The sequence below is a fragment of the Camelina sativa genome, chromosome 13, assembly GCF_030686135.1.
Source record: "Camelina sativa cultivar CO46 ecotype springtype chromosome 13, ASM3068613v1".
Taxonomy (NCBI): domain Eukaryota; kingdom Viridiplantae; phylum Streptophyta; class Magnoliopsida; order Brassicales; family Brassicaceae; genus Camelina; species Camelina sativa.
The window spans coordinates 12,274,891-12,291,843 of record NC_141892.1 but is presented as its reverse complement, the minus strand read 5'-3'; the positions used below and the strand labels follow the sequence as shown (position 1 = coordinate 12,291,843).

The 16,953-nt window shown below is 36.2% G+C and overlaps 3 protein-coding genes across 9 annotated transcripts; all 3 read left to right on the top strand.

Annotated features, from left to right (window-relative positions):
- The first annotated feature begins 312 nt into the window (after positions 1-312).
- On the top strand, positions 313-2,681 carry LOC104736628 (putative protein phosphatase 2C 72). Its single transcript, XM_010456645.2, has 5 exons — positions 313-712; positions 1,328-1,600; positions 1,801-1,918; positions 2,013-2,236; positions 2,326-2,681. Exons 1-5 carry the CDS (start codon positions 515-517, stop codon positions 2,527-2,529), a joined length of 1,017 nt encoding a protein of 338 aa, XP_010454947.1. The 5' UTR covers positions 313-514; the 3' UTR covers positions 2,530-2,681.
- Positions 2,682-3,697: 1,016 nt separating this feature from the next.
- Positions 3,698-16,260, top strand: LOC104736625 (myrosinase 1-like). The gene is made up of 12 exons (XM_087480615.1): positions 3,698-3,902; positions 4,000-4,060; positions 4,187-4,248; positions 4,340-4,415; positions 4,524-4,689; positions 4,787-5,042; positions 5,144-5,256; positions 12,442-12,727; positions 12,837-12,915; positions 15,505-15,600; positions 15,769-15,908; positions 16,120-16,260. Exons 1-12 carry the CDS (start codon positions 3,729-3,731, stop codon positions 16,258-16,260), a joined length of 1,650 nt encoding a protein of 549 aa, XP_087336741.1. The 5' UTR covers positions 3,698-3,728.
- On the top strand, positions 5,374-9,421 carry LOC104736626 (uncharacterized). 7 transcript variants are annotated; one of them, XM_087482339.1, is made up of 6 exons: positions 5,374-7,157; positions 7,455-7,489; positions 7,599-7,898; positions 7,985-8,176; positions 8,280-8,544; positions 8,634-9,421. In XM_087482339.1, the coding sequence occupies exons 2-5, from the start codon at positions 7,463-7,465 to the stop codon at positions 8,499-8,501; spliced, it is 741 nt and encodes a 246-aa protein (XP_087338465.1). In that variant the 5' UTR covers positions 5,374-7,157; positions 7,455-7,462; the 3' UTR covers positions 8,502-8,544; positions 8,634-9,421. The 7 variants fall into 7 exon arrangements, with proteins under 7 accessions (XP_087338465.1, XP_087338464.1, XP_087338459.1 ...); XM_087482338.1 differs by having other exon boundaries at positions 5,379-7,157; positions 7,985-8,544; positions 8,634-8,800; XM_087482333.1 differs by having other exon boundaries at positions 5,385-5,626; positions 7,063-7,157; positions 7,985-9,421.
- Positions 16,261-16,953: the final 693 nt, after the last annotated feature.

Genomic DNA, 16,953 nt, shown 5'->3' with positions numbered 1-16,953 from the left:
GAGTTTTCGATTAATTACAATTAGAATTCAAAGTTCTCAAATAATTCTTATGTAAGATATTTAATTAATTAATAGAAAATATTCTGTAAAACAAATCAGGGTATGAATCTGTAAGTGGAATGCTCTGTCAAACTAGTGCCAGGATAAGAACTTGCCCTTTCAAGCGAAACACAGGCAACAACATAATCGTGTATATATCCTTTAACAAAAAAAAAACATAATCGTGTATAACTGTATCTGCATTATTACAGAACATACAAGTCAACGTATATTATATACATGTATATAATCCTATAATAAATTCATTTCACTGACACTTGGAACTCAAGTTGGTGCCACGTAAACAGTAATATTGTTATTTATGGAAAGTCAGCTTTATAAGTTATCTAATCTTCACCTTCAAGAAAAGGCTTTTTTCAAATATTCAATAAGATCTACGATCCGATTAACATAATAAGTTCTATTTCTTAGTTTGGAATAGTCTGCGACTTTGGTGAGAATCTAATCAGGTTATATGGGTCATTGTTTTTCGTTGCCGTCTTCATCATCGGAGATTCATGAGGAGAATGAGCACGGTGATGGTAATGCAGTGGTGTGTTATGGAGAAGATCAGTTTGGTTCAGATCATGACCTTCCGGTTCACCGTCTTGGTTCGGTTTGCTCTATACAAGGAACTAAAGGACTTAACCAAGATCATGCTGTTCTTAACCTGGTATACCATCTTGATTTTTTTTGTTAGTTTCATGTTTATATATTCTTTCTCTTTCTACAAATCATTAACTAAGTTTTGGGGGTAGATGGTGAACCAATTTTTGTTTTCATAAATTATGTAGGACAGTCAAAAAAACATGTGTTGTTTCTTTGATTCTTTCATCTTTAGTAGAAATATCTTATTTTGAATGAGATACTCGTTTGGGGTTATGGGCTGTCATACCATTGAGAGGTTGCATTTCATTAACAGTTAGCAAGATCTATGATCCGGCAAACTTATTCAAATGCTAATCTCTACTTTTGTGTTACATGTGATTTATATTGAGAAATTGTTCTGATATTTATTAAAAAAATAAAAGCTTCCATTTCATATAAACCTAAAAAGTTAACATTTTTGTTCCTTCCGGTTCACTATAACTTTGACATTTTTTACAAAGATTAGAAAAATATATTTAACGTTGCACTATTCTGTTTCAAGCTAGGTGTAACAACGTTAAACATATTTTTGGGTAAAATAATTTGTTGGCATAGTGCAACATTAGTAGACATTTATGTGCTTATTGAGTATAAACTATAACGAAATGTGCATTTTAGTAGAAATTGTTTAATGGCGTAGGGATATGGAACAAGAGATACAGAGCTATGTGGAGTGTTTGATGGGCACGGTAAAAATGGGCACATGGTTAGCAAAGTGGTGAGGAATAGATTGCCATCGATTCTGTTAACACTAAAGAAAGAGCTAAACCAAGAATCTAATGTTTGTGAAGAAGAAGCTCACAAATGGGAAAAAGCTTGTTTTACTGCCTTCAGACTCATTGATAGAGAGCTTAATCTTCAAGTCTTTGATTGCTCTTTCAGTGGCTCCACTGGTGTTGTTGCCATAACTCAGGTACATTTATTTCTCTGTCTTTCCGTAACATTAAAGGCTTTGAATCGTTAGTTTTTGTGGCCGACAGACTAGACTATAGTGGTCCTTGGTACGCATACCAATATGGACCAAACCACGAACAAGTTTTTTTTTGTACCGCCACCATTCAAAACCTAAATATTTTACTACCCGGAGCTTAATTATTGGATTGATTTAATTAGGGAGATGATCTCGTGATAGCGAACCTTGGTGATTCGAGGGCAGTGTTGGGGACAATGACCGAAGACGGTGAGATAAGGGCAGTGCAGTTAACATCGGACCTAACACCTGATGTCCCTAGTAATGTTTTGTTTTACTTTCTTTTTGGCTAAAGAAATATTGTATCATTTAAGGGATGATGTTGATACTTATTTAGCAAGTTCTAGCATTTTAGGTGAAGCAGAGAGGATCAGGATGTGCAAAGGTCGTGTTTTCGCAATGAAAACAGAACCGTGCAGCCAAAGGGTGTGGTTACCAAAACAAGACATACCAGGATTAGCGATGTCAAGAGCTTTTGGAGATTTTAGGCTCAAAGACCACGGAGTTATTGCGGTTCCAGAGGTTTTTCAACACCGATTAACTTCTAAAGACCAGTTCCTTGTACTCGCTACAGACGGGGTGAGGTTTAGCACAAACGATTCAAATATTGATTTTTTACCTTTTCCAGTTCAAAAAGTTGAATGGTATTTAATATTTTGTCATTGCAGGTTTGGGATATGCTTAGCAATGATGAAGTTGTATCACTAATATGGAGTTCCGGAAAAAAGCAAGTTGCGGCCGCTAAACTGGTGGCAGAATCGGCTGAAGCTACTTGGAAGAAGAAGCTTAAATCGACGAAGATTGATGATATTACTGTAGTATGTCTTTTCTTACAGAACAAGGAACAAGTTAGTTGTACCATGCACACTTGAATCATATTCATAAGATACTACGCTATGATGTTTGAAGCATACTCGTGCACATCCTACCGAACCAAGCACAAATCTTAGAAAAATCCAATGTAAATTCATAATGTGACTATTGAATTATTTGGACACTATATATTTTAGTTATGGTTGTTAAATACATGTGTTAATTGTCAAGTTCACAGATTTTTTATTCGGAACAGAGTGAAATTAGTTTGATATGATATTTAAAAAATTTCGGGACGAACATTGAGTATATTTCGCATATTGTAAAAAGTAAGTACTCAAATGGCATTTTTTTCTTCCCAAAACAATGGCTTTTAACATTAGGAACGTACGACACAACACACAAGTCAATGTAATGTTTGGTTCAAATAGGTTCTACTCTATCTATGTCTGTATTTCTAAGCACTTTTATAGAAAACAACTCTTATGTTTTTAATAATTGAATATAAAAGCATGATAAAGCACCTCCAATATCTTTTAGTAACGATAAGAAAAGGTAAAAAGCCTGTTGATTGGTTTTTTGTTATTTAGAGAGTCTCTAATTTCATGTGATAAAGTATCGACCGACCAAAATCAATAAGAGATATGCTGTGACCGGAAGCGGTGAGGCTCGTGAATAAGTGGTAGTACGATTAATGTAATTAGTATTATTATTTTCTTAACAAAGGTATTGTTACTCATTACCGACTTGATCATCTATTCATATTTCTAAAGTTTTTTTCAATAACGTTATGCCGTCAATTCTAACTCCAAGTCCGACTTAAAAGTTAAAAGGCTTTGGACATATATAAACTAATACGAATCTTGATGCGTGCAGTTCTGGTTTTGTGCGAACGTTTGAATAAATACAATTAATGGTGTTCCGGTAAGGAACACATATTCTCTATAGAGATAACTATAGATAGTAAACAACAATTCACAACTGAATAAGAGAATGCAACAGTTCCCTTAATGAAATGGTCGATTGAAGAGCAAGGCAGTCTGAAAAGTAGAAACAAAACTACAAATATAAACCAAAATGTGTTAATGTTAAGCTAGAGTAAAGTAAACTCACGGGATTCATGTCACCGAAACCTCTCAAAATGTCATGTCCTAAGACAAGGTAATGCATACGTAACTCTTCTTTACAAAGGCTATATAAACCCGAGATTGGCACAAGGATTCCATGCAACACAAACATAACAAACTACAAATTAACCATGAAGTTTCATTGGTTCGCCTTAGCTTTCTTATTAGCTGTGGCGACATGTAAAGGCCAGGAAGATTATACTTGCGAAGAGAACGAGCCATTCCATTGTAACCAAACTAGTCGTTTCAATGGTAAAAGTTTCTGCGAAGATTTCATCTTCGGTGTAGCCTCTTCTGCTTACCAAGTATGTAACAAATCACACATTATGTTGACGTCTTGAAAGAGCATTAATAAACATAAAAAACAATCCAACGTTGCATGGTTGTTTCTCTTCATTTCAGATCGAAGGTGGTAGAGGTCGTGGACTTAACGTTTGGGATGGATTCACTCACCGATACCCAGGTTTGTTATTTGCATGGTCTCAATATATTAAAGCTTATATATATAGCTATACGTGAAGAATGTTGGCCATATGCATGTATATATATATATATATATATTCATAGTGGTTCATTATTACGCTATCAGAGAAAGGAGGAGCCGATTTGAAGAATGGAGACACTACTTGTGACGCATATACATATTGGCAGGTTAATTCCTCATTATATATGCTTGCTAATGTAATCAATGAATTATCTATATTAACTATATATGTGTGGATTGTATACATATAAACTGTAGAAAGATTTAGACGTGATGGACCAACTCAATGCTACTGGCTACAGATTCTCCTTCGCGTGGTCAAGAATCCTTCCACGTATGTATACATTATTGATCCAAATATATATATATATATATATATATATAAAATATAATATTCGATTGTAGTTGTTTGGAAGAGTAAATATATGATATATATGAGCAGAAGGAAAGAGGAGTAGAGGAGTGAACCAAGATGGTATTGACTACTACAACAGTCTTATAGACGGCCTCATAGCAAGGAATATAACGCCGTTCGTTACCCTCTTTCACTGGGACCTTCCTCAAACACTACAAGATGAGTATGAAGGTTTCTTGAACAGACCGATCATGTATGTCATTCATGCTACGCTGCTTATTAAGAATGACGAAAGCATATAACGATATGATCGTACATTAATGAAATCTAACTATAATACGTACGTGCAGAGATGATTTCAAATATTACGCGGATCTATATTTCGAAAAATTTGGTGATAGGGTAAAGCACTGGATAACAATCAACCAGCTTTACACAGTACCTACGCGAGGATATGCATTGGGAACAGATGCACCTGGTCGATGTTCTCGTACGCATGATATAACATGTTACGGCGGAAACTCGTCAACTGAACCCTATATCGTTGCACATAACCAGCTTCTTGCTCATGCTACGGTCGTGGATCTTTACAGGACAAAATATAAGGTGTGCTAGGTCTCCATTTAATTTGTAGAAGGTGTAGTCTAACGTAACATGCATGTGATTCTAATTATATTATCATTGTGTATATATTTGCGTAACCACAGGACCAAGGAGGGATGATTGGACCTGTGATGATAACTAGAGGGTTTCTTCCGTTTGATGACACTCCAGAGAGCAAAGAGGCAACTTATCGGTCTAAAGAATTTTTCCATGGATGGTATGTACACATAAAAGATGATTAATATCCATAATTACTTTTTCTTACGACATCATACTGTGTTGGAAGGGAAAGAACACAACAATACCAATCTGCACAAAATTGAATGAACCCGAGAAAACCAATATGCACAAAATTGAATGAACCCAAGATATATATATATATATATATATATATATATATATATATATATATATATATATCCTCGGTTTTGGTTTTGTGGAAAAAGGTGGGAGGCTGCAAGTTAAACAAGAAGAAAACAAGGGTTGGTGTTTGGGGAAAAACGTCTCACACCAGGGTGGTAACGTTGATGCGGGATTCCAATGTATTTACAAATAGTTCTGACGTCTTCAAAACAATCCACATCAAGGTATAAATACCCAATGTGTCTTTTTCTCCCTCTCTTTTTATTTCTTTGGTTCTTCTTCAACTCATTATATCAATTCTTGTTTTTTTTTGTGCTCCATACCTCCTCTTCAAACTCTAATCTTCATGACACATGCTCAAACACCTATAAATGATGAATGTAATACATGCATGTGTATATTAAACATGTTCTAAATAGATGAAAATGCATGGAATATATTAAAATAAAATATATGGAAAATTAGAAAAATAATCCAACATATAAATTAAACCTTGTGGCTCGACTCGACTCAAACTCATAAAATACCAAATTCTGGTTCCAAGTTGTTACATAGAGGCTTCAAGGTTCTGAGATTTATAGCACCAATGATGGCGGAAAAATGATATTACCCGTGCTTGGTCTGATGATATATTGACATAGGAATGAAATTTTTTTGGTTAATTATAATTTTTTGGTTATTTATATGTTGACAAAATATATATATATATATATATATATATATATATATATATATATATAATGTGTTTTTTTTTCTAAAGCTTAAATATAAATAACCAAGAATTTAAAGCACTATATGAAATTATGAACTTTTTAGGTTTGTCCAAAAAAAAAAAAAAAAAACTTTTCAGATGATAAAGCACCTCCAAATGTACAATTTATATAGTAACAATTTAAAAAGGTAAAAAATGGTCTTTTGTCTTTCGGAAAGAGAGTTTCTAGTTTCATGTGAAAGACCATCGAGCTGCCCCAACCCCATATGATATGTGGTGTCAGCGGTGATCGGTGAGGCTCGTGGTGGTGAATGTAATTTTATTTTTCTTAAATATGGCATTAATATTTTATGGTGTTTCTCTAGTTCGAACACTACAAAATATTTCTAGAGACGTACGTAAACTAAAGCTCTTTTCAAAGCTTTGATACATGCTTTGCCTAGCCGAATAATTTTTCCAAGATACGTTGAACAAAAGTATATGTAAAACACAAACCTTAATAATTTCAAGATACGTTGACTTTTACGCCACATTTTAACTCGTAATTTTATCAATACTTTGTTATTTTCTAATAACAACTTAGATATTTCTCATTTTATTCAATAATATCCACCCTGTTTTTTTTTTATCAAATCAACTTTAAAAAATATTACTAATCAAACAGTTCACTCACACTTGAGATAAAGAATGCAACACTTTACTCAATGAAATGATCGACAGAAAAGCAAAGCAGTATATATGAAAAAGTGGAAAGAAAGAATAATATAAGTCATATCTTTAGTCAAGTTACTGGTAGTGATTGGTGAAGAAAGAGAAAGCTGTATAAAGTGGTATAGCTTTAACTTTTACCAATCAAGTATAAAGCAAAGTGAAGCTTCTTTCTCCTGTATATGTAACTAAGCAATCGATTCACACTTTGTAAATCTACTTCTTCTTTGTTCTTCTTAGCTTCTCAAAAAAATAAAAAAAAATAATCTCTCAGCCAGAAATTTGGGGAAAAAAGTTAGAAGACATTCTTCCAGTTTCAAGTAACTAGAGCTAAGGTAAACTTTTATGTTATATTTATGTTACTAATTTACCATTAAGATAAAAAAATAATTATGTGCATATAATATTTTGTTCTTTAAAATATATTATGTTTGTCTTATATAACACATTTAATTATGAAATAATTACTTTAATTTAAATGATTATATTTTTGTGAAAATGTAAAAATAATTTTATAAATTGTGCTTATACTGGTTTTTTATATAATAATTAGTAACATTTATTAATGTGAAATTCAAGTTATTACTAAAACTGTATAAACTGATTTGTTGTAATTTATATTTTTTCTACAGTATGTCTAATGAAGGTCCTAGCCTTCACGTCGAATGTAAGTTACATATATATAACATAAGTAGTATATATAATATAATAAATCTTTATATTCCAGATGTTAGTCATTTCTTTATATACATAAAAATATTTTTCACATTTTTTAGAAAGAAAATTGGCTTCCTTTTGAGGAACGCGTTGTGCTTGAACTATATGAAGTTGAGCTTGCAAAAGTAGACTATAATACATATGGTCTAAAAAAACCTCATCGAAATCGTATTTTGAGTGAACTGTTAAAGCGGACGGGGAAACATGTTGATAATTGGATAAAGGTCAAAAACAAGATAGATACATTGAAGGGAACTTACAAAGAATGGATCGACATTATGGGTAAAACAGGTGTAAGTTCAAATCAGAGAACTGGAGTTATCTGTATGGATGATGATTGGTGGCAGTCGCGCGAGACGGTATGTATATTTTTTGTTAGTTTGAATTGTATGATATATTAAAAGTGTTTATCTAAAAATCCTAAAATTTATATTGTTTTTTCCAGGAGAGTAAAACAATTATGGCTTGCCACTGCCAACCGCCAAAATATTGGGATGCACTACAACGTATTTGTGGACAATATGATGTATCAAGTGAACATATGTATGATGTTGATGGAGCACGAAGAGAGCTATATGAAGAAGATGCAAGAGCTGATTTCAGTGGTGGTATTGGTGATGGTGCTGATGAAGAAGATGTAAGAGCTGACTACACACCTCAAACACATGAAGAAAATACTTATTTTCCAGATAACTCATTTATTGATCCACAAGAAACATATGAAGATGTTCTCTCTGCAGCAACACAGGAGACATATGGAGATATTCCAGTTGCATCAACAGAAGAAATCCACACTCGTTCAGGTAGACATACCACCTGTGCTGCGCCATACAGTGCCGGACGAGGAGAAAGTAATCAACGAAGAAGTAATTCACGAGTTCGTTCAGTTGGTAGTAGAGATCGCGGGAACCGTAGATGGCATCAATTTGAAAGTTCAGTTACCACTGCATTCCAAGGAATAGCAGATGCACGACGTGTGACTGTATCAGCCCTGCGACCTGATAGGTACAGTCTTGAAGAATATGCAAAATTTAAAGATGCATTTGCTATACTAAATTCTTTACCAATTGAGAAGTACAAACTATTTTGGAAAGCATCAGCGAAGCTGCTTAAGGAGGATGCAAGGTGGCGTAATACATTTTTAGACACTTCTTTTGAGTCAGATGAAGATAGAACCCAATTTTTGGAAAGTATAACTGAAGTGGAACGGCTAGAAACCGTAACTCCTGGAAATTTGTCAAATTTTGGGTCATTTTTAAGTGGTTCAAGCGGCGGAAGTGTGCCATCATCAGGAAGTTCTGTTGGACATTTGTCAGGAAATTCTGTGGGACATTCATCAGGAAATTTTGAATATAGGTTTGCTGAAATTTCACAGTTTCAACCATCTCCTGCTATGGGACAGTTATTTCCACCTCCGGGGGTAGGATTTAATATGCCTGGGCATATGATGGGTGCACCTTATGTACCGATGATGTTTCCTCAAGGATTTTCTGGTTTTCCTTTCGTGTCCTCGTCGCCTGCTACACAAATGATGCAAACATCTTCAGGAGTTTTTAATGTTTGGGCATCAACAACAATCGGTGGAATTTCAACTACTCAAATGGGAGAAACGAGTCAAGGAACAAGAACAAATTTTTTTCCTGGTTTTGTAACGCCTACTAGACGGTCAACAGATATTGGATATAGGTTTGGTGTACCATCGGGAATTGGTACACAACCACGACAGTTAAATTTTATGGATGATAAAACATCAAATAATACCACTGATAACGAGAAACATTGAATAAACAATATTCAAAGTTTATGGTTTTAATTAATGTTTGTATTATATTTATATAATATATATTTTCCTATAATAAATGTTTGTGTACCACAATTTTTTTAGTCGTTTAACTTATTTTTCTCTTAATGGCTAGGAAAATTGGATAAATGAGTTGTACTCTTGGGGACTAAATAATCTAACACACGAAGAATTATGCGAATTATTTATGCTTGAGGATGAAGAAGTCGATGAGGTACTTGTTCAGCCAACGATGCAGTATTATGAACGATATTTTTGTCGACAACCCATGCAAGCAGGAGGAGGACTAGGTTGGCTAAATATTAAACACCAGATGGAACGTGATGATGCATCATGCTTACATGCAGTAAGGATGCCTCGAGGAATATTCCAAATGTTGTGTCAACTGATGGAAAACGAGTATGGATTAACATCAACAGAAAATATTAGCATTGAGGAAAGCGTTGCAATGTTTCTTTCTACATGTGGTCATAATGAGGTTTAACGTACTGTAGCGAGGAATTTTGGGCGTAATCAAGTAACAGTCAATCGCAAATTTCATGAAATGCTAAATGCGATGGAGCGACATGCATGTGATCAAATAAAGACCCCAACATCTAGCCAACTTAGAGAGCATCCCCGCAGTCTTCGATATGATCCAAGGTATTGGCCATTCTTCAAAGGTTTCATAGGTGCTATAGATGGAACATATGTGTTCCATCTATAGCACCACAAGAAAATCGAAGAGTTTTATGGGATCGTTTTGGTGAATCAAGCCTAAATATTATGGCGATATGTGATTTAGACATGCTTTTCACATATGTTTGGAATGGAGCACCGGGATCACTTCATGATTCCCGAGTTTTATCGATAGCACAAGAGAATAGTCAAAGATTTCCGAAACCTCCTACAGGCAAATATTATCTAGTTGACTCTGGATATGCGAATAAAAAGGATAACTTAGCTCCTTATCGGAGCAACCATCAAGAAGAGGTGAGGTATCATTAAGGACAGTTTCAGAATGGTCCACCTCCACGAAATAAGTATAAATTGTTCAACAGGTGGCATGCTTCACTTCGCTCTATTATTGAAAGAACTTTTGGAATCTGGAAGAAAAAATGGAGGGTTGTAAAAGAATTACCGCGATACATATTAGAAAAAAAAAAAAAAATTGGTGTTTGTTACAATGGGTCTTCATAATTACATTCGGCATTCCAATATTTCCGATGATGATTTTGATACAGGTGCTTCCGCAGAAAATGAAAATGGACAACATGACGTAGATGTAAATGTAATCGGTGAAATAAAAGAGGTGGAAACATCAAAAAGTGGAACATATATGGCAGATGTGCGTAATCAAATAGCAGATTTGTTATGGGAAGCTCATTCTTAATTTGATTTGTTTGTATTTCTCGGTAGCCTTTAATATGTTTGTACCAATGATTATATATATATATATATATATTAAAACTAAATTATAACTCATTTTAATAAATTACTTCTCAACAAATATTTTAATTCTATAAAACATAAACAAATATTTTCAATTCATTACTGGCTTATTAAATTTATGTACTTATAGTTTCTAAAATTTCTATAAAAACTAAGAGTAAAACTTGAACAAATATTTTTAATTATTGGACTAGTATATTCTTATACTTTTTTATATTAAAACGATTTAAATGTCATAAATTAATTTAAAATCTTCATAAATTTTACATCTATAATATGCTAAACTACATTTTTATGTTAGTTTTAATTTTTTAAAATTTTTTCCTTTTTAATTTTTTTTAACAATATATTTTTAGTTTTTTTTTGTACAGCTTTAACATACAGCTTTTTCTTACAGCTTTGCACTATTCAATAAAAGCTTACATCTTGTTTGTAGAGCTTTAAGTACATTACCAATCAGACCCATTATAGCAACGACCGATCCCATTAGAGTTCGAATGGCTATGAATAAAATTTTGTCGATTCAATGATAAGCCATATCCGTTAACGCAGTCTAGTGTAAGTGATCCCACATTTCACCTAAACCTCCCAAGACGCTAAGGCAAGGTAATGCATATGCCACTCTTTACATGGCTATATAAACCCTAGATTGGCACAAAGCTTCCATGCAACTTAACAGATACATCAAAATATTAACTATGAAGCTTTTTGGGCAGATTAGTTTTTCTATTTATGTGGTGTGCAAAGCTGAAGATATTACCTGCGAGGAGAATACATATATATATATATATATATATATAATATAATATTCGATTGTAGTTGTTTGGAAGAGTAAATATATGATATATATGAGCAGAAGGAAAGAGGAGTAGAGGAGTGAACCAAGATGGTATTGACTACTACAACGGTCTTATAGACGGCCTCATAGCAAGGAATATAACGCCGTTCGTTACCCTCTTTCACTGGGACCTTCCTCAAACACTACAAGATGAGTATGAAGGTTTCTTGAACAGACCGATCATGTATGTCATTCATGCTACGCTGCTTATTAAGAATGACGAAAGCATATAACGATATGATCGTACATTAATGAAATCTAACTATAATACGTACGTGCAGAGATGATTTCAAAGATTACGCGGATCTATGTTTCGGAAAATTTGGTGATAGGGTAAAGCACTGGATAACAATCAACCAGCTTTACACAGTGCCTACGCGAGGATATGCATTGGGAACAGATGCACCTGGTCGATGTTCTCCTACGCATGATGTAAGATGTTACGACGGAAACTCGTCAACTAAACCCTATATCTTTGCACATAACCAGCTCCTTGCTCATGCCACGGTCGTGGATCTTTACAGGACAAAATATAAGGTGTGCTAGGTCTCCATTTAATTTGTAGAAGGTGTAGTCTAACGTAACATGCATGTGATTCTAATTATTTATCATTGTGTATATATGTGCGTAACCACAAGACCAAGGAGGGATGATTGGACCTGTGATGATAACTAGAGGGTTTCTTCCGTTTGATGACACTCCAGAGAGCAAAGAGGCAACTTATCGGTCTAAAGAATTTTTCCATGGATGGGATGTACATATATCCCCAAATGAAATTGTTGATACAATATTGTATATAAAAAAAGTAATGAAAAGTATGCATGCATATCAGGTTCATGGAGCCGCTAACAAAGGATAAATACTTAGACATCATGAGGAAACTTGTGGGTGAACGGCTTCCAGAGTTCACCGAGACAGAAGCCAAACTTGTAAAGGGTTCATATGATTTTCTTGGTCTCAACCATTACGTCACTCAGTACGCCCAAAACGATGACACCGTAGTTCCTTGGGCCAACCACACTGCTATGATGGACCCAAAAGCAATTCTCACATGTACCAATCAATCTATTCCCACACTTAGTTACAACATTTCTACATTTTTTCAGTTACAACATTTTGTGACTTATCAATTATTTTAATTATATATATGTACTTTGCAGATAAAAATGCAAAATTGAATGAACCCAACATTTATATATTTCCTCGTTTTTGGTTTTGTGGAAAAAGGTGGGAGGCTGCAAGTTAACCAAAAAGGTGGGGAAAAACATCTCACACCAGGGTGGTAACGTTGATGCAGGATTCCAATGTATTTACAAATAGTTTTGACGTCTTCAAAACAATCCACATCAAGGTATAAATACCCAATGTGTCTTTTTCTCCCTCTCTTTTTATTTCTTTGGTTCTTCTTCAACTCATTTCATCAATTCTTGTTTTTTTTGTGCTCCATACCTCCTCTTCAAACTCTAATCTTCATGACACATGCTCAAACACCAATAAATGATGAATGTAATACATGCATGTATATATTAAACATGTTCTAAATAGATGAAAATGCATGGAATATATTTTAAAAAATATATAAGAATCAACCCACAAAAACACACTCAAAACTGTGATTAACACTTAGTCATAAAATAATTTCGTTATTATAAAGCAAAATATGGTTCTGAAAATTAGAAAAATAATCCAACATATAAATTAAACCTTGTGGCTCGACTCGACTCAAACTCATAAAATACCAAATTCTGGTTCCAAGTTGTTACATAGAGTCTTTAAGGTTCTGAGATTTATAGCACCAATGATGGCGGAAAATTATATTACTCGTGCTTGGTCTGATGATATATTGACATAGGAATGAAATTTTTTTGGTTAATTATAAATTTTTGTTATTTATATGTTGACAAATATATATATATATATATTGTTTTTTTTTCTAAAGCTTAAATATAAATAACCAAGAATTTAAAGCACTATATGAAATTATGAACTTTTCAGGTTTATTCAAAAAAAAAAAAAAAAAATTCAGATGATAAAGCACGTCCAAAGGTACAATTTATATAGTAACAATTTAAAAAGGCAAAAAAATGTTCTTTTGTCTTTCGGAGAGAGAGTTTCTACTTTCATGTGAAAGACCATCAAGCTGCCCCAACCCCATATGATATGTGGTGTCAGCGGTGACCGGTGAGGCTCGTGGTGGTGAATGTAATTTTATTTTTCTTAAATATGGCATTGATATTTTACGGTGTTTCTCTAGTTCGAACACTACAAAATATTTCTAGAGACGTATGTAAACTAAAGCTTTGATACATGCTTTGCCTAGCCGAATAATCTTTCCAAGATACGTTGAACAAAAGTATATGTAAAACACAAACCTTAATAATTTCAAGATAGGTTGAATAAAAGTATACGCTAAATTTTTGAAACATCCGCGAACCAAAATTCCGGTTTGGGAATGTGCATCGGTCGATGCTGGAGGAGCATCTGTCGATGCAGGTTCAACTTTTGCGTTTTGACTTAAGTTAAACGCTGCGTTTTAGGAAAAGGGAAAAGGAAAACCCTTAAATCGTTTCTTTTGTCTCATTAGTCGACTTTGGCCGCTTTTGAGAGAAACGAAAGAGAGAGAGAAGAGTTCTTGGTGTTCTTGGTGATTTCTTGGAGTTGGAAGCTGTTTCTGTAGAGATCTGTAAATGGGATCGTTGTAGGAGCTTCCTAGGAGCGTTTTCTTCCTGTGTTTGGGTCAGATTTCTTCTGCGGCAAAGGTAAGTGCATGACCATGACTTATCTAAGCTGGAGATTCCTCTGATCTGTTTGTTTATGTGTTGTTAGGCTTGTTAGAATGTTATTTGAGGCATTAGGAAGCTTTCTTATAGGTTGGGATCGAGTCTTGTTGTTGCAGGAACAAAGATCCGGCGAGAAGCTTCGGGGAAATCGATGCTCGGCATGTGCATCGGTCGTTACTAGTGCGAGGACGGCGCGAATTGACCTATGAGCATCGGTTGAAGCCAAGTGGACGCGTCGGTCGATGCGATTAGGGTTTCCGCGTGATGTCGAACATGTGTCGGTCGATACAAGTGGAAGCATCAGTCGATGCAAGTGGAAGCATCAGTCGATGCAAGTGAACCTTGTGTCGACCGATGCATAACATGTGTCGGCGATGATGTTCCCTGGTTGTGTCAGTCGAAGCAAGCTTTGTTTCGGTCGATGCAGAGTCTGGTTTGTTTGTTGATTGTTGTTTGATGGTTAGAGTATCTCTATTGCTTCTGTGTATAGCCCAGTAGATGGGAGGATTGCCTTACTAAGTGTTTATAAAATACTCATTCATTGCAATTTGTGTTTGTGATGCAGGTAAAGGCAAAATGTGATCGTGGAATCAAGGCAATGAAGAGGAGGATGTTCTAGGGACTCGATTGGTTGTTGTCTGGCATTGTTAGGTTGCTAGAGTTGGGTCTTTAGAACTTGCTAGGTTGTCGGTTCCTTGTTTCCTGTTGTTTGACATTGGAATGGTTATGTTTGGATATTGGTTATTCTATTATTGAGTATTATTGGATATTGGTATATGTTATTCCGTTGTTGTTGTGATTGTGGTTAGGTTGCTTATGGATATGGGACCACTAGCTGTAATTTATTAATTATTATTATTATTATTTTTTATTTAAAAAAAAAAACGGGTCGGTCATTTCAGTTTGGTATCAGAACCCTTATGGTTCTAGGTTTGGGTTCACTATGTTTTTGTTGTTGATGTTGGGATTGTATGTCTTGATTGATTATGTGAGTGAGTCAATTGTGTGTGGCATGGAGTCCTAGAATATCCTCTTCGAGCCTACAATGTGATTCCACGGTGTGTTTATATTTCTCTGTTATGATAATTGTGTGCTTAGCCTTTTGTTCATGGTAGTGCAGATGATTAGAAAGTATATTGTTTCTGGTCGTGGTCGTGGTCCTGGATGTCGTCGTGGATGCGGACATCGTCGTGGATGCGGACGTGGTCGTGGTAGGGACATGGCCCCAGTGGTTAGTGAGACTGCTGACCAGAGTGTGACAGCAGAGGGTGTCAGCGAGTCGCAAGGTGTCCAGGGGGATTCCATGAGTGTGGCCGGAGGGAGCGGTGTTGATGCTCCAGTAGCCGGTGATGTTAGGGCCCCAAGTGTGGGAGTCCCAGTGGGTGAAGTCCCGGGTGTTGACCTTGCGGGTTTGCTGGCACAGTTGATAGCGCGGTTGCCGTCAGTGGCACCGGCTCAGGCTCAGGTAGTGCCACCAGTGGTGGCGGAGAAGCGGCAGCCAGCGGCTGCGGATGTGGGGGTCCATTCTCGTTATATCAGCATGCTGACAGAGATGGGCCTTATTGGTACCGAGCGGTTTTTGGGAGGTAATGATCCTACCGCTGCGGATGCGTTGAGGACGAGTGTGGAACGTAACTTCCATACTCTGAGATGTCCTGAGGAGTTTTGGGTGGACATTGGGGTCCACCATTTGACTGGTGATGCTCAGTTGTGGTGGAGTTATGTGGCAGCCAGGAGAGTGCATAGGGAGATGTCTTGAGCTGACTTCGTCTTGGAGTTCAACCGCAAGTATTTCCATAGAGAGGCACTGGCTGGTTGGAGGTGCAGTTCCTTCAGCTAGCTTAGGGAACTCGGTTAGTGCGGTAGCTTGACTTGGATTCAGTCGACTTCTGAGGTATGGGGGTCAGGATATGGAGTCTGAGGAAGCTCATATCAAGAGGTTTTTGAGGGCCCTACGTGATGACTTGAGGGTTCACTATAGAGGGCGGAGTTATTCTTCGCGCGCAGAGCTGGTTGAGACTGCAGCAGGGATCGAGGAGGATTTCCGGGCACAATCAGTGGCGGCTAGCCCAACAGTTCTAGCAAGGTCGGCAAGCCTGCGCAGGGAACCAAGAGGAGGTGGGAGGCTATGCAAACGTCGAGTGGTGCTAGTTGCTTCAAGTGTGGGAGCAAGGATCACAAGATTGCTAGCTGTCCCAAGAGGAGTGCTCCGTCGACAGCAGCTCGTGTATGCTATCATTGCAGGGAGCCAGGGCACATCAGGCCCTTGTGTCCTAAGTTGCAGCCGAAAGCAGTGGCATCGTTGCAGCAGGTGTAGCCGGGAAGGCAGCTGGTGGCACGGATTGAGCAGGCGCCACGTGTTTACACGACTGCAGAGACTGGTGGAACCAGTGCCGGGGCGATCACTAGTATAAGTTGTGGTACTTGTCTTTGTGAATTCTTACTAAGTTCAGTTTTTATGTTGTTCTGTGATAAAGTGTTAGGTTCTCAACACATGAGGTTTGTGTAGGGACCTTGTTGGTGGGCGGGTTTAAGTCCCACGTTATGTTTGATTCGGGAGCTAC